Genomic DNA, 19,732 nt, shown 5'->3' with positions numbered 1-19,732 from the left:
GTGGTGGTGGTGGTGGTGTGGAATGCCGGTTGGTGCAATGCTGCTTTGACGAGTGGTCTAGAGCATCTAGCCACACGTTGACATAATGTGTTCAGGACTTTACAGGTAGCCTGTGTTGTCGGTCACATGCATTCGAGTCACCAATTGGATCCAGAATTTCCTCTATGTCGCACTGCTCTGTCTATATCGCAACATATCTTCCAACTTAGGAGAAATTCTGTCCTTGAATTTAGTTTGGTACCATTCCAGTGAAATCTTGCTAGGACAGACAGTTGGATACAATTACGAATGTTTGTATAATTCTAGTCACTGCGTGGTTCTGAAAACTAGATGAAGTCCAATGGAAGCACACTAGGATAGCTGGTATGTCACTATACTTAGATTCCAATGATTGCTTTTGTGTGCACCCCTCATGATTGGGTCCACTATCCATAGTCCACTCACTGCTTCGTGCAAAACTTCTAATCTCACTGAGTCTCTAGACAAAGCTAGTTCTAGCCCGTAAAACACATGCAGTCTATGATGTTCACTTACCTATTTGGCAGCAGTGCTCAGCTGCCTCATAGCGATGGGATTTTGGGATTCTGCGAGGTGGTTTGTGACAGTTATACAATGTCCACACCATTGTAGTTCTATTTGACCTATCTAAAATTACATGAATTAGTGTTACATGCTCATCAATTTCCATGAATCATCCCTCTTAGAACTACTCTTTGTTTCTTAGACATAACAATCATCCTGTCCAACATTCTCCCTATTCTCTCCCCCCCCCCCCCCCCCCCCCCTCCCCATGTTGTGCACGATTCTGTTAACTCAGTATGTATCGTCACTAAATCGCGAAAACTGGTACTTAAAGTACAGGCACAAGAATACAGCAAGTGCATGTGAGACATTGTTTACAAAACGTGTATGTGATAATCACTGCAGTGCTGTACTGATGACCATAAGTGACAGAAAAATTGCTTGAATCTTAAAATTCCCATCTTGTTGAGAGAGATTCATTCAGAGTATAAGCTCTTTGACAAGAGGTATTCATTTAACCACAGCCACCCTACGAGCACCCCCCCCCCCCCCCTCCCCGCCCGCCATTGCAGCATTTTGCATTTTTTCTGTGCTGCAGGTCTGTCCTCTTGCTATTCTTTTTCCCCTTCACTTGGGCAACATGTCTTTGTTTCCCTTCTCCTCTCATTCCTCTGCTTCGGTGTTTGAGGATCCTCTCTCTCTCTCTCTCTCTCTCTCTTTTTTTTTTTCCTTCTTCTTCTTCTTCTTCTTCTTCTTCTTCTTCTTCTTCTTCTTGCTTCCTGTGCACTCCTGAAGGGTGGCCCACATGTCTGATGCATAACAGGTGACTGGGTAATGTGTAATTCCCTGCCCCAGGTCGACAGATAGTGTTTGCATGTACCCCCTGGTACAGGCAGGCCCAGGGAGGTGTGATTGCCTGAGCTGCAACTGTCCCAAACTGCTGATTGGTACATCTGTCAGGTGTTCGGGAGGTGTGACCTTAGGTAACAGTCACCTAAGAAGTGTGCGTCTCATTGTAAAGGGGGCCCCCAGTTGGAAGCAGTGTCAATAATCTTCCCAATCTGCATCTGTGAAATGTAAACATCGTGAGGCTAATGATTCTAAGACCCTTCCCGCTGCACCGTGGTTCCTCGTAGTCTCTCATAATGGTGACGGTCAGTCCTTCACCACAGTCAATCCATTAATTATTCAGAATGGTGTTGATGCAGTCACCAGCCCTGTGAAAGCCTGCTCTTGTTTATGGAATGGCACTTAGCTTTTGAAGTCTACTTCTTATTCACAAGCACAATTACTGCTTGCTGCCTTGCCTCTCCACGGGTACCCTGTTTGTGTTGAGGCCTATAGAACTTTGAATTCTTCCGGTGGTGTAATTTTTCACCAGGCTGCCCGATGGTCTAACCAAAGCCGAAATCCAAACTTAACTCTGACCGGGGTGTCTTTGCCGTCCATCGTGTAGTAAAAAGAAGTAGATTGCTCCTTAGTGCCCACCTGCACCCTTTTTCTCACCTTTGATAGAGTGGTGCTACCGTCCAAGCTCAAAGCAGGCTGTGAAATTATCACAGTCCGGCCATATATCCCAAACCTGTTGCACTGCTACCAGTGTCATCATTTCAACCACACTAGAACATCTTGTTGACACCCAGCCAAATTCGTCACCTGTGGTAGGGATGCGCACGAGGGAGATTGTCCACCTCCTACTCCCTGCTGTATCAACTGCAATGGTGGCCATGCTGCAGCCTCTCAAGATTGTCCTGTGTACCTTGATGAGTGGGCTGTCAAAGAGATCCGGGTAAAGGAAAAAGTGCCTTACCAAGTCGCTCGCAAGTTACTGGCTAGTCACAAACCCTACATTCTCCCATCTGGCACCTATAGTTCAGTTCTTGTTACCCCTCACTCCAAGAAGCACGTGGCCACAAAGATGTGTGACCTCCAGTTCTGCTCTGAGGTTATAAAATCACCCAGTGTCAAGGTAGCATCACCATCCCCCCATCCAGCTGTGCAGCAAGCTGTCAAATTCTCACCTCTAGGGGCCTTGAATCATGAGTGCTACAATACCACCTTTGCTATGAGGATCTAGATCATGCTCTGTTTTGTCAGCCCATTGAAGGGTTGCCAGGAGATCCTGTTACCCCCCTCTGCCCCAAATGGGTAGCGGCTGTCGGGGCATGATGGTCCACCCCAGCCCTTCGCATACTCCCTCTTCTGCTCATCTTGCCCTTTCTCACTTATTCAGTTTGACTTGGTTTTCTGCCTCTGTTTTCCTTTGCTTGTATCATCCTGCCTTTGTCACTAGTCTTTCTGGGTATTGGTGGATGGGGTGCCTCTGGTAAATGGTAGGGATATGTCCCCCATTGCACTTTCTGCCTTTGGGGGCCTCCTGCTGTTCTCTGGATGCGGTACCCACCTGCTTTTCATCATTTTACCCCTTTTCCTTTTCTTTGTCCCCTTTTCTAGGATTTATCGAGCTTTGGTAGACCTTTGGGGTTTTCTTTCATTTTGTTTTCTGCACTAGGCTTTTCTTTGGTATGTGGTTTTGCTGACTTACTGTTCCAGGTAGGAGGGACTGATGACCTTGTAGTTTGGTCCCTTTAATCATGAAATCTATCTATCAATCACAAATTTTTAGTAGTTGAATGCTTGTTGTAGATCCTATGAAAACTTCTTGCTTTTTCTTAAGTCTTGCTTTCATTATTAAGTGCATCTGAACTGCCTCTTGCATGCTTTTGCCTGTTCTGAAGCTAAGCTGGTAGTCATCTAACATATCCTCAGCTTTCAGTTCTGTACCCCATAGAAGACACAAGTGAAAGACCTGCCCAATTAGTCTGCTCACTATGTTCTGCTATGACTGCGTTAGTGGCATTTTGCACCCTGCTGAAGGATGGGCTACCTGTAACAGAAACCAGTCTCTGTAAAGATTGGAACGTAGGAGACAAGGTACTGGCAGAAGTGAAGCTGTGAGGACAGGGCGTGAGTCGTGCTTCGGTAGCTTAGTCGGTAGAGCACTTGCCCGCAAAAGGCAAAGGTCCCGAGTTTGAGCCTCGGTCCGGCACACAATTTTAATCTGCCATGAAGTTTCAGGAACCATGTAATTTACTAAAACATCTGGCCTTTTGCCTTTAGGGCAAAACAATCTATGTACGTATGACCAGAATACACTTATCTTTTGGATGATTCACCACGCCTCAATTGTATCCATGACATTCCCAATTTCAGAATGTTCCGTTCAGTGTAATGTACATGGTTTCATTGAGTGCTTCACAACCTTCCCTCTCTATTATTTCTGAATTATATAGACGGAAAGCCTTCCTGCAGCATATTCTCTTGTGCTTTGTTCCCTTTTCTTCCTTTATCTCTGCTAGTCACTGTGTTCTACTTATTTCTGCCCCCCCCCCCCCCCCCCCCCTTTGTTTCCATTCATTCCATCCTTCAGCCCTCTTACCAGCCTTTAAACAGCCTGCCCCCACCACCACACCACATCCCCCCCCCCTCCTGCCCCCCCCCCCAATTCCCAAGTTTCTCTGTTTTAACCTGCCCTGTCCCCCTTGCACCCTTTAGATACATACATATTCCACCTTCTGCCAATGTGATCTATTTAAGTAAGTTTCCAGCTAAACTGCTGTTCAATTTTGGTGATACTGCTACGTTACCAGTGAACAGTTTCATGCTGACTTTCTATTTGTGATGACAAACTCTTATATTTATATGGTTATTTACTTCCTCATTCCCTATTGGGTTAAGGAAGGATGGGGAAGGAAATCGGCCATGACCTTCCAAAGGAACCATCCGGGCATTTGTTTTAAGCAATTTAAGCAAATCACGGAAAACTTAAATCAGGATGACCAGGTGAGGGTTTGAACTGTTGTCCTCCTGAATGAGAGTCCTGTGTGCTAACCACTGCACCACCACTCAGTCCCATCAGTGGTGTCCACTCCATTATGATTCTAATAAAGAGAACGAATTAGCACTTCGTAAATGTAGTTGACAGCACACAGCCGCAGAATGTAGGAAAATGTATTCCATTTTGTGTTATCAAATACCTATTTGAAATCTGTGAATAGTGAGTGAGCATGTGTGTGTGCACCCTCATGTGTCCTCTGTTATCAGCAATAGAGCTGGAATTGATTGTCAAGAGTAAAATTAACCTTGTTTCATAATGTTTTCAATTTTTTCTTCTGTTCTTTAATGAAGTATTGTTGTATGTCTTCTGTATGACCTGATTTTTTTCCTTGTGATAACAATTTTTACACTATCAGAACTTTCCATGATATTTCTATTTGTGTATTTAAAAAAAAATTTCATCACAGGTTATATGAGTACTTTGACAACAAAGTTTAGAATGCAGACAGCAATAAGAAGTGATGACAGGATAAGACTCATGAATGAAATCATATCTGGAATCCAAGTAATAAAGATGTATGCCTGGGAGAAACCATTTGAAAAGATGGTACATTTTGCTAGAAGGTAATGGAAAAAGTTAATATTGTCATACTTAACTGGTAAATTACACGGCAGATATGCGTGTTTAAATTTTTGTTGGAATGAGACTCCAAAATTGTTTGGAATGAGAATATGAAATTAATTGCCTGCCTGTCTCTCTACTTCTCACATGTACTTTGGTCAGTAAGTAATTAACATATTTTCAGTATACAGATGTGTCTCAAGGTGTGTGTGCAATGAGCTAGTAGTCAAAATGTTGGATTGGTGAAACTAGTTCACATGAGGTGACATGACATGAGGTGACATGTTTATTTCAGTACATTCCAATCTGACACTTCAACTTTGCATGATGTTCTATTGTTTAAGACAAAATCAATCCTGGGATGTCTCCAGGCAACTGAATGCATTTCTACACAAATATATTACATGCATGTGCTGTGAAGTTTGATTGGAAAATGTTCAGAATCCTGCTTTGAGTGAAATTAAATGTTTACAATATGCATTATTACATTTATTGTGTACAGTTAAAAGTTTGGCAGTTAAGAACCACCAAATAGGGAATTTGTATATTCTGTCATTTTTAGTGCTGTAATGTTTTCTGTGGATTCTCACTGAACTTCATAGTCACCTCACCACTAAAACATCTGTACCAATCATCTTTCCCAGGCTGCCCTCTTTAACAGTTAATCTACAGATCATCTCTGCAAACCAACCTCCTGAGCATTCTCCTTCTGTGACACAATGAATATGCCTCCTAATTCCAAAAATTCAGAAACAGTCCCCTCTTGTCAGCCAGTACCACCAACAAACAATGCCTCAAGACATTACTCTGCTGTCACTAAGACTTCCCCAATTTAAGCCCTGAAATCAGTTCATCTCTGCCCTCTTGCCTTCTGAGTAACTGCTCCCAAAAAAAATGCGAAACAGTGTATGATGTTACATATAAACATGTGTTAAAGACTTTTTGTTTAGAAATGACTACTACTAGACTGGCAGAATGCACAACGTGGCTTGCTGACACTCAGAACCCAGCTGATAAGCTTGCTCTACAGCACAGGTCAAGAAATCTGAGTGCCTGCTACCTCACATTAGCGATTTGAATGTTCTCACTTCCTATCTTGTGTGTGTAAATGAATGTTTGTCCTGTATGCATTCCTATGCTAATCATCTGACAGCGATGAAACTTTGGTGACTTGATATGCTTACACCAGTGATGGTTTCTGAATTAGTATGTAAATTTTAAAATAGGTGCTGCTTGTGTTGTTTCAACAAGTTTGTGTTTCGTACAGTTTAGCAGCAGTTTGTTTCATCAGTGTAAGAGTTCACACACTGATGTCAATGGAACTGAATGAAATACAACCACCACATAACAAGTGGTGTTGATTGTGAAATTTCAATTGCTGGTGAACACTAGATAATAGATATCAAAAGCTTATTATTTTCTTTCTCTGAGTGAATTTGTAATAGAAGTCACAAATTATTACTTTAACTACCAAAAGAGGTATGCCACCGAGGCTACAAGCTTGAGGGGGAGGGGGATGGGGATGGGGGGGGGGAGGGGGGAGGAACCTAAAGAGCTGCAGAAACTGAGAAACAATGGGGGACAAAACTGGATGCAGTTTGAACATCATGCAGTGCACAATCAAGACGAATACTGCATGCTGCTTTAAATATTGATATATACCATTAGGATGCTAATTATGATTAGAGTCTTAATCAAAGTGCAGTTGTCAAAGAAATTGATAAATTGTGTATATTGCACTGCCCTTTAAATTTAAACATCAGGAATGTACTGCATGGGTGAAATTGCCCCAACTGAATCATTATGAACATTGGTGTGCATGAACTGAATGACAAAACTAACAGTACAAGGGCACATTTATCATCCTGCCGGATTGTTACCACCACTTATCCTGCAGGTTCACTGCTGGATGCAGGTAACAAACGTCTCCCAACTTATTTCATGGAGAACACTTACGAACAAATTGATCTAAATTGTTATTTTCATATGGACATTAAGCGAGAAATTGTCACTGTGTTACAAACTTTGTTTAATCAACACAGTGAATTAATTAAACTGTTGAGAAATTTTCCCTTGAACAAATTCCAGCTGATGACTACAAAGGTGAAGTTAGAGCCAACAAAATACCTGTCGGCCAACACAAAGTGGTGGTGTAATTGACAAATAACTTAACTCACATACTAAAACTCTCCAGTGTGGAAATAGTGATGTTCATTGTATATCAACAAATAAATGATACGATGGATTTCAGTATCCATTTCTATTATGGCAATGTGATGACTCATAATGCTGTGAGCTGTGGTGCATGCAGTGTGGTGTATTAGTCAGCATTGCTGGCCTGGCACGCTGATCGTCAGGTTTGAATTGGTGACTTGTAGAGTGCCAGCCAGTGAGGCTAACCATTGCACCACATTGCATGCATCACAGCTCGGAACAAGAGGTAATGGGAATTGGTCGATAATAGTCTGCACTGTCTACCTAATCTCCTGTGCCTTCACCAAAGCTATATTCACTGCTGAAGCTATGGAAATTGCAAAGTTCCATGTAGAATGCATCTCTTTGAACCATGGAGCACACTGTGTGGTGGTATCTGATGGTGGAAAAAGTTTTCCAGTCATGACTAGTCTCAGAGATAATTTCGCATTGTTACGTTGCTCATAGAATGACACCTGTTAAATGATACAAGCCATGGATCTGGGAGTTCTAAGGTGATTAGCCAAAATTCATTTGCTTCAATAGCATTTTAAAATTGACAAAATAACAGGTCTAAAAATAGGCACTCCGAAAGCCATTATAAAAAATCGTTAATAATCATGACAGTGGAAATTACACATTTATCAAATACTTTGTAATCATGATTTTTCAGATAATATACAGTAAGAGAATCAGTGTTAACAAGCTCACAAGTTAGAACTAAAAAAAAAAGGCTGAAAACAAATAATGCATTACCATGAGGCTACCAGCTTGAGCTGATCGGACATAGCTCATTCCTCTCAAATCCAAAATACACAGAGTAACATTAAAACCAGATAACCACAAACCACACACCAGATCTTAAAAGACCCTTACAACCTTAACAAAATAATGAAGTTAGCATACCTCTTTATAGTAATCTCACATAAAAGAAATTACTATATCAATTTAAACAAAAACAAACAATGCAATATGTTCAGCAGTTTTAGCACGTGGGATGTAAAATGAAAGCATGCAATTCAAAAAATTAATTTCTTGTAACTGGATGAAGAAATGCAGAAAGGAAAATTTCCACAAAACAATCAACTTTCAAATATAAATTTCTGTCTGCCCTTTACAAGTAGTCTCAAAATAACTTGGTCTTTGTAGTGTTTCCTCTCCTCAGGGTTCTGCCATGAAAATAAACAATAGAAAATCTGATTGGGTTTTGAATTTTGATGGAATAAGTTACAGATTAGGCAGACTTCGTATTACTGATTTAGTGCTGTAATTTGACCGTGGATGGCAGACTAGGTTGGCAACACTACAAAAAGTGACTGTAAAGAAATAGCATCAGAAATAAGTTAAAATTTACCTTATCATTCTGTCAGAAACGTATTATCTATTATAATATAGACTTTGTGGCTGTGTCTGGAATACTTCTTGATTTTCTTGTAGGATGTCCTTCTTTTTTTTTTTTTTTTTTTTTTTTTTTTTTTTTTTTTTCATTGTTCGCTGGTCCTCTTGTTCTCCAGCTGATGAAAATTTCTTGAAGTTCTCAATGTCTGGATTAATTTACAAATTTGGCGATAACCATTGTGAATCACTACTGAAATAACTTGAAGACGCTGTGTGTTCATTTCATAATATAGTTTTAATTTCTACTTAAAATCATTCTTTAATGTCAGCACCAAAAATATAAATCTTAAACGTGTGAAGACAAGATAACAAGAGAGTAATGAACTAGTTGTTAAAACAAACACCTATGCAAAAGTAAAAAAAATGATCAAAATTACTTATGAAAATCTATCGCTGGCGCAGCGCTCTTCTGCATGCATGATCATAAATCACATCTTTGCTCTGGCGGAGACATGGTAGTCAAAGTAGAGTTACATCTTGAACCATTAATGCAGAACACTGATCCACATAACAATCTAAGGCATATTTAACCATCACTGAAGAAAGACGAGCTGCATTACACGCAAGAAACCAAACTGAATTTCACTCAATGAACATGGAATTTTGTGAATGCTAACATCCTTTTAGGTTCTTTAACCACATGTATCGGAGGTGCTCAGTGTTTTCTTCGAACATGTGTTTGTATGTAAGCCAATCCCAACAGAGCGACATCCGTGATGAAGGTAGCAGAAGTAAGAAATGTGCCAACTCTGAAGGTGTAGACCCACAACCATGAAGGCAGAGGGAAGCACATATTCAATTGTCATCTGTACAGTTTCCACAACCATCCGTAGCATGAGGAGTCAGATCTCCATCCTCGGTAAACAAACCCAGTTATTAAACCAAATGTTAGACAAGCATTTAGACCAGTAATGAGCATGCATGTTGTTAAGTTAGCTTCGTACCCTCTCACAAGATGCTGACCAACCGATTTGAAGGAAATGCCCAACAGAGGAGTTTAGTGAGTGACAGAAATCGATTCTAACATGCGCACAGCTCAACCTGCCTACCATCTGCAGAGGCATGGGCTCACAGAATGCTTTAATGAGACACTGGCAGATATGCTATTGCCCTATGTTCATGTTGAATAGAGAGATTTGGAATACAACACTGCCCATCATGACATCCACATACAATACTGCTAAGCAAGACACTACACGCTTCAGACAGTTCTTTCTGATCCATGGTTGTAAGGCTGAAAAGACATTGGAAGTACTGTTTTTGTTTCAGCTGGATGATACTCAGGATGGCTGTGAAACCCATCACCACCAGGACCAAAGAAGCAAGACACCTGGCATACACATGGACCCTGGATACCCAGGGGAGCGGACTGTTAGCACTATGACACCAATCACTAGTCAGTGAGCTACAGCCCAGGAGACATGATACAAGAGTTTCAAACTTGTACAGAAAACAAAATATCAGAAAAGTTAATAAAATGGTACTTTAGGCTATATTGTGTCTTTTGTCGCTTTTCGGACATCCCATGTGAAGTAGAAGATTGTGACCATTTATTAAGAAGACAAAATGGCAGAGACATCATCAGTGTCCCATGTATGTTGCCCTACTACAGCCAAGAGGCACAGACGAGATTGGAAGTTAAAGGAAACTGGAGACCCATTCAGCTACCATAAAGCTTCAACAGGAGGGGTACATTCAATGCTCGAAATGGTAACAACATGACCAGAATGTGAGGATCCTTTAGTGCTGCCATACAGAGGACCATTGACAAGATCTAAATCCGTGGTGGTGTAGTTGGGCCCAGTGAACTTCTGAAACATAGGTTGCTGTTTCTGAAGGAGAGGGAACAATGCTAAGAGCTATGGCACATATTGTGTGGTTAGTGTTGCTGGTTAATCTGGTGCAGATCACCTGTTCAAACCAAACCATCACCAGTTATTTGTTACTCGTCCATTTTTAGAAGGTTCTTGAAATGCCTTATGTTTGTATTGTTTGTCTATTCTGAAATATTTGATGTCCACGTATGAGGGGGGGATCCCCCCTCCCCCAATTTGACTGTTGGGATGTTCAGCTTGCAAAGTTGTCATGGCAACTTGAAAAGAATGAAGAATGTGTCTGATGTGTGCAGAATCAGATTTATTAGTCTCATTACAGTGTGCACTTCAAGTTGGAATTGAAAATGATTATTTATGAAAGATCTTTTTACATCATTTTTAGAAAGCTGTGAATTACAGATTAACAATCTTGTAAGTGCATCTAATAAATACACACACAACACTAGAAAGTTTGTTATATATTAAGAGTTTATAGTTTAATAGTCTGTGTGTTATTTAGACTGTAAAGTCTTCCATGAATTCTTCAGTGGTGTAATAACATTTTCCTTCTTAAAAATTGACAACAGAAACTCATCAAATGCTTAAAGAAGCTTTCCAGTGTTACTAGGAGCCGCACAATTTTTTTTCAGTGGCTTGGTCACTTTCAACATGAGGTAGTGTTCAAGACCAACCTAATTCTGGGCACCCTGCAATGTCATGAAATGAGGAAAAATTTGAAAAGTCCACCAAAAAATCAACAAGGACCAGTGTTTCATGATCGACCTTCTTTCAAAGATAGGTGTGAGTTGGGGCTTGTGCCAGCATAATTAGAGTGGGGGTTTAAACATGAGATGTTTTGCCACTAAATTTATTCCCTGCCTTCTCACACAGGAGCAAAATAAACCATGTGTGTGAATATATGCCAGGACTTAAAAGCAGAGATTGAAAGTGATCCAAACTTTTGGAACACAGTCATTACAGGTGATGTGAGTTGGTGTTACAGATATGACCCAGAAATCAAGATAGTGTCATGGAATCAGAAGACAATGGTCTTTGTCTTTTTTGATGTTTGTGGAAGTGTGCTGCAGCAGTTTTATTTGGAATTTTTTAAGATATCTGTGGGAGGAAGTGTGAAGGAAACGTGTGGAACTTCGTTGATCAGGTGAAGGGTTCATTCGTCATGGCGATGCCCCGCACACGCAGCCTTAAGTGACCCACTGTTTGGAATCTCAAGGTGGGTCTGTTATTTCCCACACCCACCCAAACCGTATTCACCAGACGTGGCCCCAAGTGACTTTTTCCTATTCCTGCAACTGAAAAAAAATATTACAATGGAAACATTACAATGATTTGGAGTGGTAAAACCAGTTGTGCAAGGGGCTCTGGATGATATCAAAGCTGAAGAGTTCCTCACATGCTTTAGACAATGGGGAAAAAGACCAGATGAGTGCATTGTGTCCAATGGAGAGTACTTTGAGGATGACTGAAGAAAATTTGTAAAAAGGTTCATGACTATTTTTTATAATGAAGGTCCAGTGTCTTTAAAAAAATAATAAAAAAGCCTCCCTTTATAAATACCAGCATTCTGGAATATTTGAAGTCTGTGTAAATAGGTGTACTCTCCCTCAAAGTGATCAGTTCTGTTTTGGCTACAAGTTTGTGAGTAATCAATGTGATTTTATTTCTAAGAGTTGTACTTCAGTGACGATTGTGCTTTTGGACTTAGGGGGTTTGATGGGACAGTAATATTTCAACATCAAATTGAGAAATTTGCAAATGTATGAGGAAATGAATAAGAAAGTGCAATGAATTACTTTTCACATCAAATGGTGACTTGTGAAAACTCTGAAAATTATAGCTTAAAATGTACACATCTACTCCATCAATACTTTGTTGACATCACATCTGGAATAGTGGGAACTCTTTTTGGATGGTAGCCAAACAGCACATTTAATCACTAAAATTTCTGTTGAATATGCAAATCACTGAGACACCAACACGCAATATTAAGAGAAATTCTGGAATAGTTACAGTAATCCAATCATGTTTTAGAGTTACCAACCCATTACTGTGTCTCTTGAGTCTTGGGAAGTTCACTTTCATAAAGCTTATTTACATAATTAATAGGTTTGTTCAAAGTAAATAAAGTCGTAACACCAGAACAGTCAAGTTTGTGTTTCTGTCACTTGTATTTCTCCTGCTGAGGGCACGATTTTATCATAGGCAGGTTCAGTGCTGGGTGGGAGGATTTGAATGCCTGCATGATGCTGAGGACTATGCCAGCAGTAGCATAGCTACTGATAAGACCATTCAGACTGGAAATACCTCAGTGGATGGGCCTGACGAAGTGTCCCACAACTTATGGAAGGGAACGGAGTGTGCTTTGACAGCCACAATCGGATACTGGCAGGTAACACCTGGTTTTCCTGATTTGGAGACTGTCCAGCACCACCAGACTGCTTCTGACATAAATTCTGGGCATACTTCAGGGATCATTGTTAAAAGTGTTGGTGGAACATTGTGTGTTTCTGAGAATGGGGGCCTTGGCTCACTGCCTGGACTGCAAGCAAAGTACACACTTGTATAAAAAAAGCATTCAGTTTGAAGGTGTGCTAAGTGCTGTTGGGATCAATGGCTGTTGAGGTGAACCATCTCTAGCAAGCAACTGCAGGAGCACCTGTCACAACGTAGTTGCATAAGGGTCCTGCTTGGGCCAATGTTTGTTTGCCTCGTGGCTCATGGCATCCCCGTGGAGCAACTTCAGTTCAAATCATCTCCTGATGGGACAGTATGCCATCAGGTAGTATCTACACCAAATGGAGCTTGGTTGGTCAGACTGCCCAAGTAGCAGTCCCAGAATTATATTAACAGGACACTATAGTAACTAAAATGACTTTATAGTTGAAACTTCACATGTTGGAGGTTTCTTCCTCCAATTGGAGCACTCAGTATTATGACTGGACTGTTCACCGCAGCGAAAGTGCCACAACAAATAGTCAGCTAGTTTCCAATTCTTTGTCTGACTTTTGTCCTTGTTGTGTGGATCCCAAATCCTTGGTCCATTGGTCGAGCCCTATTTCAATCATCACAAAAATCAACCTATAATAGGTAAATTCATACAAGGTATGAAACTGAACTTCCTGAAGGCAGAAAGTAATTGTTGCAACTCGTTCAATAAATAAATATCTTAGTACAATATGAAGCTCTTCCATAGTGCAGTGGTCACCCTTGACCCTGAAACCATTCAGGAGCTGGCAGTGACAGACTTCGAACAATGGTCACATACCACTGCTTACCTTTAAGGCTCACTAAGCTGTCCTTAATACCCATCCAAAAAGTCACACAAATAGTCATCAGAAATTGAAGAAAGTGACAACGAAACCACTGAATTGGTAAGCAGTCTCCCTTTCTGACAGCCACATGGAGGAACTGGAGAACTGGGCACCCTCTAATGTGTCCCCTGATCTTTGGGTAAATTGCCATTGCTAATCAGTGGCTTCCACAGTGACTTGCATATTACAGTGGAACTTAAATGTATACCAGCTGCATTGGAAAAAGTTAAAATGCCTGGCCCAGGACTGGCTGCTCTATATTTAACTTCCTGGCAGATTAAAACTATGTGCTGGACCAAGACTTGAACTTTGGACCTTTGCCTTCTGCAGGCAAGTGCTCTATCGTCTGAGCTACCCAAGCATGACTCGCGACCAATCATCACAGCTTCAGTTCTGCCAGTACCTCATCTCGTACATTCCAAACTTCACAGAAGCTCTTCTGCAAACCTTGCTGACCTGGCACTCCTGGAAGAAAGGATATTGTGAAGACATGGCTTAGCCACAGCCTGGAGGATGTTTCTTGAATGATATTTTTACTCTGCAGTGGAGTGTGCACTGATATGAAGGTAGGACATGAGATACTGGCTGAATTGAAGCTGTGATAATGGGTCACAAGTCATGCTTAGGTAGCTCAGACGGTAGAGCACTTACCCGGGAAAGGCAAAGGTCCTGAGTTCGAGTCTCGGTCTAGCACACAGTTTTAATCTGCCAGGATGTTTCATATCAGTGCACACTCTGTTGCAGAGTGAAAATATCATTCTGCTCTAAATTTGCTTACAAGAAACTCATTTTAAAGTCACTGACATACCTGAGTTAATGGGCTGCCACTCCTAAAGGAAGGACAATCTTACCGGTGTCTGTCAGTGACAGATGCCACTTCCCGCTGTCCCTCGTACTGTGACGCTACAAGCAGTTACAGTGCTAGTTATCACACAAGATAACATAAGTGTGATATTTATACTTTGATTGCACTGACAGATCTCATGCAGAAACGTGCCTAGCCATTCCTCCTTGTGGGTGACTTTCAAATGCTCACAATGTGCTCTGGGGCTCGGCTAACACCTGCTCCTGGGTTCGAATTATTGAGTTTCTCATCCATTTAGAGAGTATCGCCTTTTGGACTCTGGTCAGATGATGCCCGTTTTCGTCCTTAGCTATTGCGGACTCAGTCCAGGGGGAAGTGGCCACAGAGTTTGTATTCCAGTGACCACTTTCCAGTGTGGACCCACCTGCTGACTTGGACGGTGGTAGAAAAGAAGACTGCGAAGATGGATGCTTCAAAGGGAAAGTTGACTGTGGTACAAACAGTAAGCCATCTTTGAATAATAGGAAAATGCCCAGAAGATGGTCTCCCATTAAATGAGCTGTTGCCAATTTCATTCCCCAGTCTAGCTACAGCAAGCTCAGTTATCTGTCCATTGTTGGAATGCAGAATATTGCTCGGCAAAGAGGCGGGGCGCACAGTTTTGCAGCAGGTCAAACACAATCCACTTACAGAAAACCTTTGTGCCTTCAAGTCTGTGGGAGCCCAAATGAAGCATTTGGTAAAAGAATGGAAGGCTGGCCCGTGGAGGGAATTTGAAAATTATCTTAATCAGTCCATTTCCACTGCATGAGTTTGTGATGCAGTGCGGCAGATTCCAGGCAAGGCAGTAAACTTCCCCTTACAGCAGTATTGAGAAATTGAGTCCTTGTGGATGTGCCTGAAGACATGGCTCAGCTTTCAGCTGGAAACTTCTACCGTCACACTGTTATCTGGACAGATTCCTTTGTTGGGTGTTCCATAGGACTGTGGAGATGAGGTGGCTCTGCTTCTTCTTGTGTAATGACTAGGTCTGTCATTCTTAATGTGGGAATTTGAATCAGGTTTGTCTGCAGCCAGACACACTGCTCCAGGTTAGCTTCATTTATTTTGTGATGCTCAGTTGTGTGTCCAGGAGCCAAAGTTCCTGTCTTGTTATGTCAGATGTGGTCTGATTGATAGTCCCCCATCACTTGGAAGGAAGCAATAATACTGATTCCCTTGCAGAAACCAGGCAGGATCATGCCAGCACTAATAGACAGTGGAGTGTAGCCCTTAAAAGATGCACGGGGAAGACTGCAGAGTGCATGGCCAACTGCCGCCTCATTTGACTACTCGGACCCTGGGATCACCTGTGCTGCTCCCAGCACAGTTTCAGGCACCACTGTTCCACCCTTGATGATTTAATTCTACTGGAGATTGTGATAAGTCCTTATGCTGTGATCATTTAGTCAGTGTGGTTTTTTCCCTTGAAAAAGCATACTGCAGCACTTGGAGATAAATCCTTTGCCAATGTCATGAATGGGGACTATGTGGATGTTTGCCACTATACAGTGGTATTTGCACCTTGAGAATATGGTGACCATTTTTCTGGACCTCTGATCTATCCCTTTCCAGGGAAAATGGATATCATGGTGTGCCCAGGCAGCAAGTCCGTAATTAGGTGAGCCGTTGTCAAGCTAAGAGAAAGCTGGAAATGTCTTCTTTTCAGACGGCAGTGATAGCAGCACATCTTTGGCGAACAACTGTACACAACAGGCTGCTGTCACTGTACCCTCAATGAAGATAGGTCCTGTGATATAAGAACCCAAATATTGCACATGAAACCATCACTTTAGATGCACCAATTACCTCCAATGGATCCATCAGTTCGTTGTCGTCATTTGACAAGTATTGGTGATACTGTTTATTTACCACTTGATTAATATTTAAATTAGCTTCATCTTATAAATAGTATGTCATAGGGGAAACAACAGTTTTGCCCTAGCTTTGGCCAAAATTTTCATTGTTAATGGAAATTTTTTTTTTACATTTCTCTCCCTCCAGTTAAGTTTCCTCAATTACAATACGGACTAGACATAATTTATTTTATTAAAGAGTGAATCAGGTAAATTAATAATGAGCTACAGCACTAGAAACAACAAATCCGAGATCCCCTAAAGATCAGTGACTCGACATTTGCAAAAATGGCTCATTAACGGAAAGAGAAGAAATATAGAGCAGAAGTTTCTTTTTCTATCAAACATCCAGACCACTTCACTCAAATTTTGAAAGTGAAATTAAAGGCATCAGAATTACAGTAAATCAGCTAAACATTTTACACACATTCAAATAAGCAGTCATATTTTGTGATTCCAGAACAGTAATATAAACATTTACAATATGCAAGAACCAAATTAAAGAAGTCCCCGAAGTAATTAAATCACCACAACAGAAGAAAATTGCTGTTTACTGGAGACAATATCACTGTGTCTTACATGCTAATGAAAAAGCTAGATGTTCTAGTCAAAAGTGAACAGAAATTAAACAGACTGGAAAAAGTAACACATTGTATTTTGCTGTGAAAGGCACTACTAACACAATTATCCAAAACAATTCAAATGGTTCATTAAAACTTCTTAGGAGGGAAAGAGTTGGAAAAACTGCATGGATGACTGTGTAATGGACCAAGAAAGCATTAGCCATATTCTGCTTTATTGGATGTGACTGTTTGGCTGTCAGTCTGCAGAAGATCTCTATACTATCATCTGCAGAATGTATGTACAAAATTGTCATTCGGACTTAACATTATTGTATTGGGCAGGACGAGGGCAGAATAATAAGTGGTTGGTGGTGGTGGTGGTGGTGGTGGTAAATCATCCAGCTTACAGTTTGTCTTCAACAGAGCCAGTTTCATAGAATTTAACGAGAAGTTCCACCACTGCACTGTGAATGATAGATAATCTGTCTGTATGTCACTGGTTGAAATCATCTGTGATAATTCCTGTGCTCTCTCCTGATACCATTACAAACTTGGTGTGTTTGATTTGCATTAATGGCACCAGTTTTCATGTCACTTGTAAGGAAACAATATCAGTCGTAACTTGAATGGATAAAGCTATGCCCAACTGAATGGAACTGTAGTTTTTCTTCTTTTTCTTTTTGATCCACTTGACATGCAACATGACTCCTTTTCCATTTGAAAATTAAGTTTCATTCAAAATGGCAGCTGCCAAATGATAACCATGTTCACAACATAGCCTTAGAGGTTTTCCATCTCACATTAGTTAATTTTAAATTTGTATCTGGTTTGTTTTGAAAAGATGGTTGCGAAACTTGGATTGGCCTGTATTATGTCATTACAAGTGGAGGAAGTAAGTTCTGACATGCACATAAACTGTTGACACTGGAAGAGGAATCGTGCAGATGTATAAATGTGAACTCCTATATGCAGTGCACATGTAAGATAATTTCTCTGTAATCAAAAATATATTTTCTGTGTAGTGTCATTTATTAAAGCCAATCTGATGGATAACTGAAAACCTCTGCTCAAAAGTGTCAGTATTCAATTTCAGACAACTTATTTGTTTTCAGAAGACAGGAAAAGGAATGAGTTGTTGTTGTTGTTGTGGTCTTCAGTCCTGAGACTGGTTTGATGCAGCTCTCCATGCTACTCTATCCTGTGCAAGCTTCATCTCCCAGCCTACATCCTTCTGAATCTGCTTAGTCTATTCATCTCTTGGTCTCCTTCTACGATTTTTACCCTCCACGCTGCCCTCCAATACTAAATTGGTGATCCCTTGATGCCTCCGAACATGTCCTACCAGATGATTCCTTCTTCTGGTCAAGTTGTGCCACAAACTTGTTCTGGTCAAGTTGTGCCACAAACTTGTTCTGGTCAAGTTGTGCCACAAACTTGTTCTGGTCAAGTTGTGCCACAAACTTGTTCTGGTCAAGTTGTGCCACAAACTTGTTCTGGTCAAGTTGTGCCACAAACTTGTTCTGGTCAAGTTGTGCCACAAACTTGTTCTGGTCAAGTTGTGCCACAAACTTGTTCTGGTCAAGTTGTGCCACAAACTTGTTCTGGTCAAGTTGTGCCACAAACTTGTTCTGGTCAAGTTGTGCCACAAACTTGTTCTGGTCAAGTTGTGCCACAAACTTGTTCTGGTCAAGTTGTGCCACAAACTTGTTCTGGTCAAGTTGTGCCACAAACTTGTTCTGGTCAAGTTGTGCCACAAACTTGTTCTGGTCAAGTTGTGCCACAAACTTGTTCTGGTCAAGTTGTGCCACAAACTTGTTCTGGTCAAGTTGTGCCACAAACTTGTTCTGGTCAAGTTGTGCCACAAACTTGTTCTGGTCAAGTTGTGCCACAAACTTGTTCTGGTCAAGTTGTGCCACAAACTTGTTCTGGTCAAGTTGTGCCACAAACTTGTTCTGGTCAAGTTGTGCCACAAACTTGTTCTGGTCAAGTTGTGCCACAAACTTGTTCTGGTCAAGTTGTGCCACAAACTTGTTCTGGTCAAGTTGTGCCACAAACTTGTTCTGGTCAAGTTGTGCCACAAACTTGTTCTGGTCAAGTTGTGCCACAAACTTGTTCTGGTCAAGTTGTGCCACAAACTTGTTCTGGTCAAGTTGTGCCACAAACTTGTTCTGGTCAAGTTGTGCCACAAACTTGTTCTGGTCAAGTTGTGCCACAAACTTGTTCTGGTCAAGTTGTGCCACAAACTTGTTCTGGTCAAGTTGCGCCACAAACTTGTTCTGGTCAAGTTGCGCCACAAACTTGTTCTGGTCAAGTTGCGCCACAAACTTGTTCTGGTCAAGTTGCGCCACAAACTTGTTCTGGTCAAGTTGCGCCACAAACTTGTTCTGGTCAAGTTGCGCCACAAACTTGTTCTGGTCAAGTTGCGCCACAAACTTGTTCTGGTCAAGTTGCGCCACAAACTTGTTCTGGTCAAGTTGCGCCACAAACTTGTTCTGGTCAAGTTGCGCCACAAACTTGTTCTGGTCAAGTTGCGCCACAAACTTGTTCTGGTCAAGTTGCGCCACAAACTTGTTCTGGTCAAGTTGCGCCACAAACTTGTTCTGGTCAAGTTGCGCCACAAACTTGTTCTGGTCAAGTTGCGCCACAAACTCGTTCTGGTCAAGTTGCGCCACAAACTTCTCTTCTCCCCAATCCTATTCAATACTTCCTCATTAGTTATGTGATCCACCCATCTGATCTTCAGCATTCTTC

At 41.3% G+C, this 19,732-nt stretch overlaps 1 protein-coding gene across 1 annotated transcript in view; it reads left to right on the top strand.

The window, feature by feature from the left end:
- The window catches only part of LOC126335577 (ATP-binding cassette sub-family C member 4-like), a 295,393-nt gene that overhangs the window by 158,248 nt on the left and 117,413 nt on the right, over positions 1–19,732 (top strand). The window contains exon 6 of the mRNA XM_049999008.1: positions 4,827–4,983. Within this exon, the coding sequence (XP_049854965.1) occupies positions 4,827–4,983 (157 nt within the window). The remainder of the gene's footprint in view (positions 1–4,826; positions 4,984–19,732) is intronic.

This window comes from Schistocerca gregaria, chromosome 2, assembly GCF_023897955.1.
Source record: "Schistocerca gregaria isolate iqSchGreg1 chromosome 2, iqSchGreg1.2, whole genome shotgun sequence".
In the NCBI taxonomy this organism is placed as follows: Eukaryota; Metazoa; Arthropoda; class Insecta; order Orthoptera; family Acrididae; genus Schistocerca; species Schistocerca gregaria.
The sequence above is the reverse complement of the archived record's forward strand: the minus strand, read 5'-3'. Positions and strand labels throughout refer to the sequence as shown.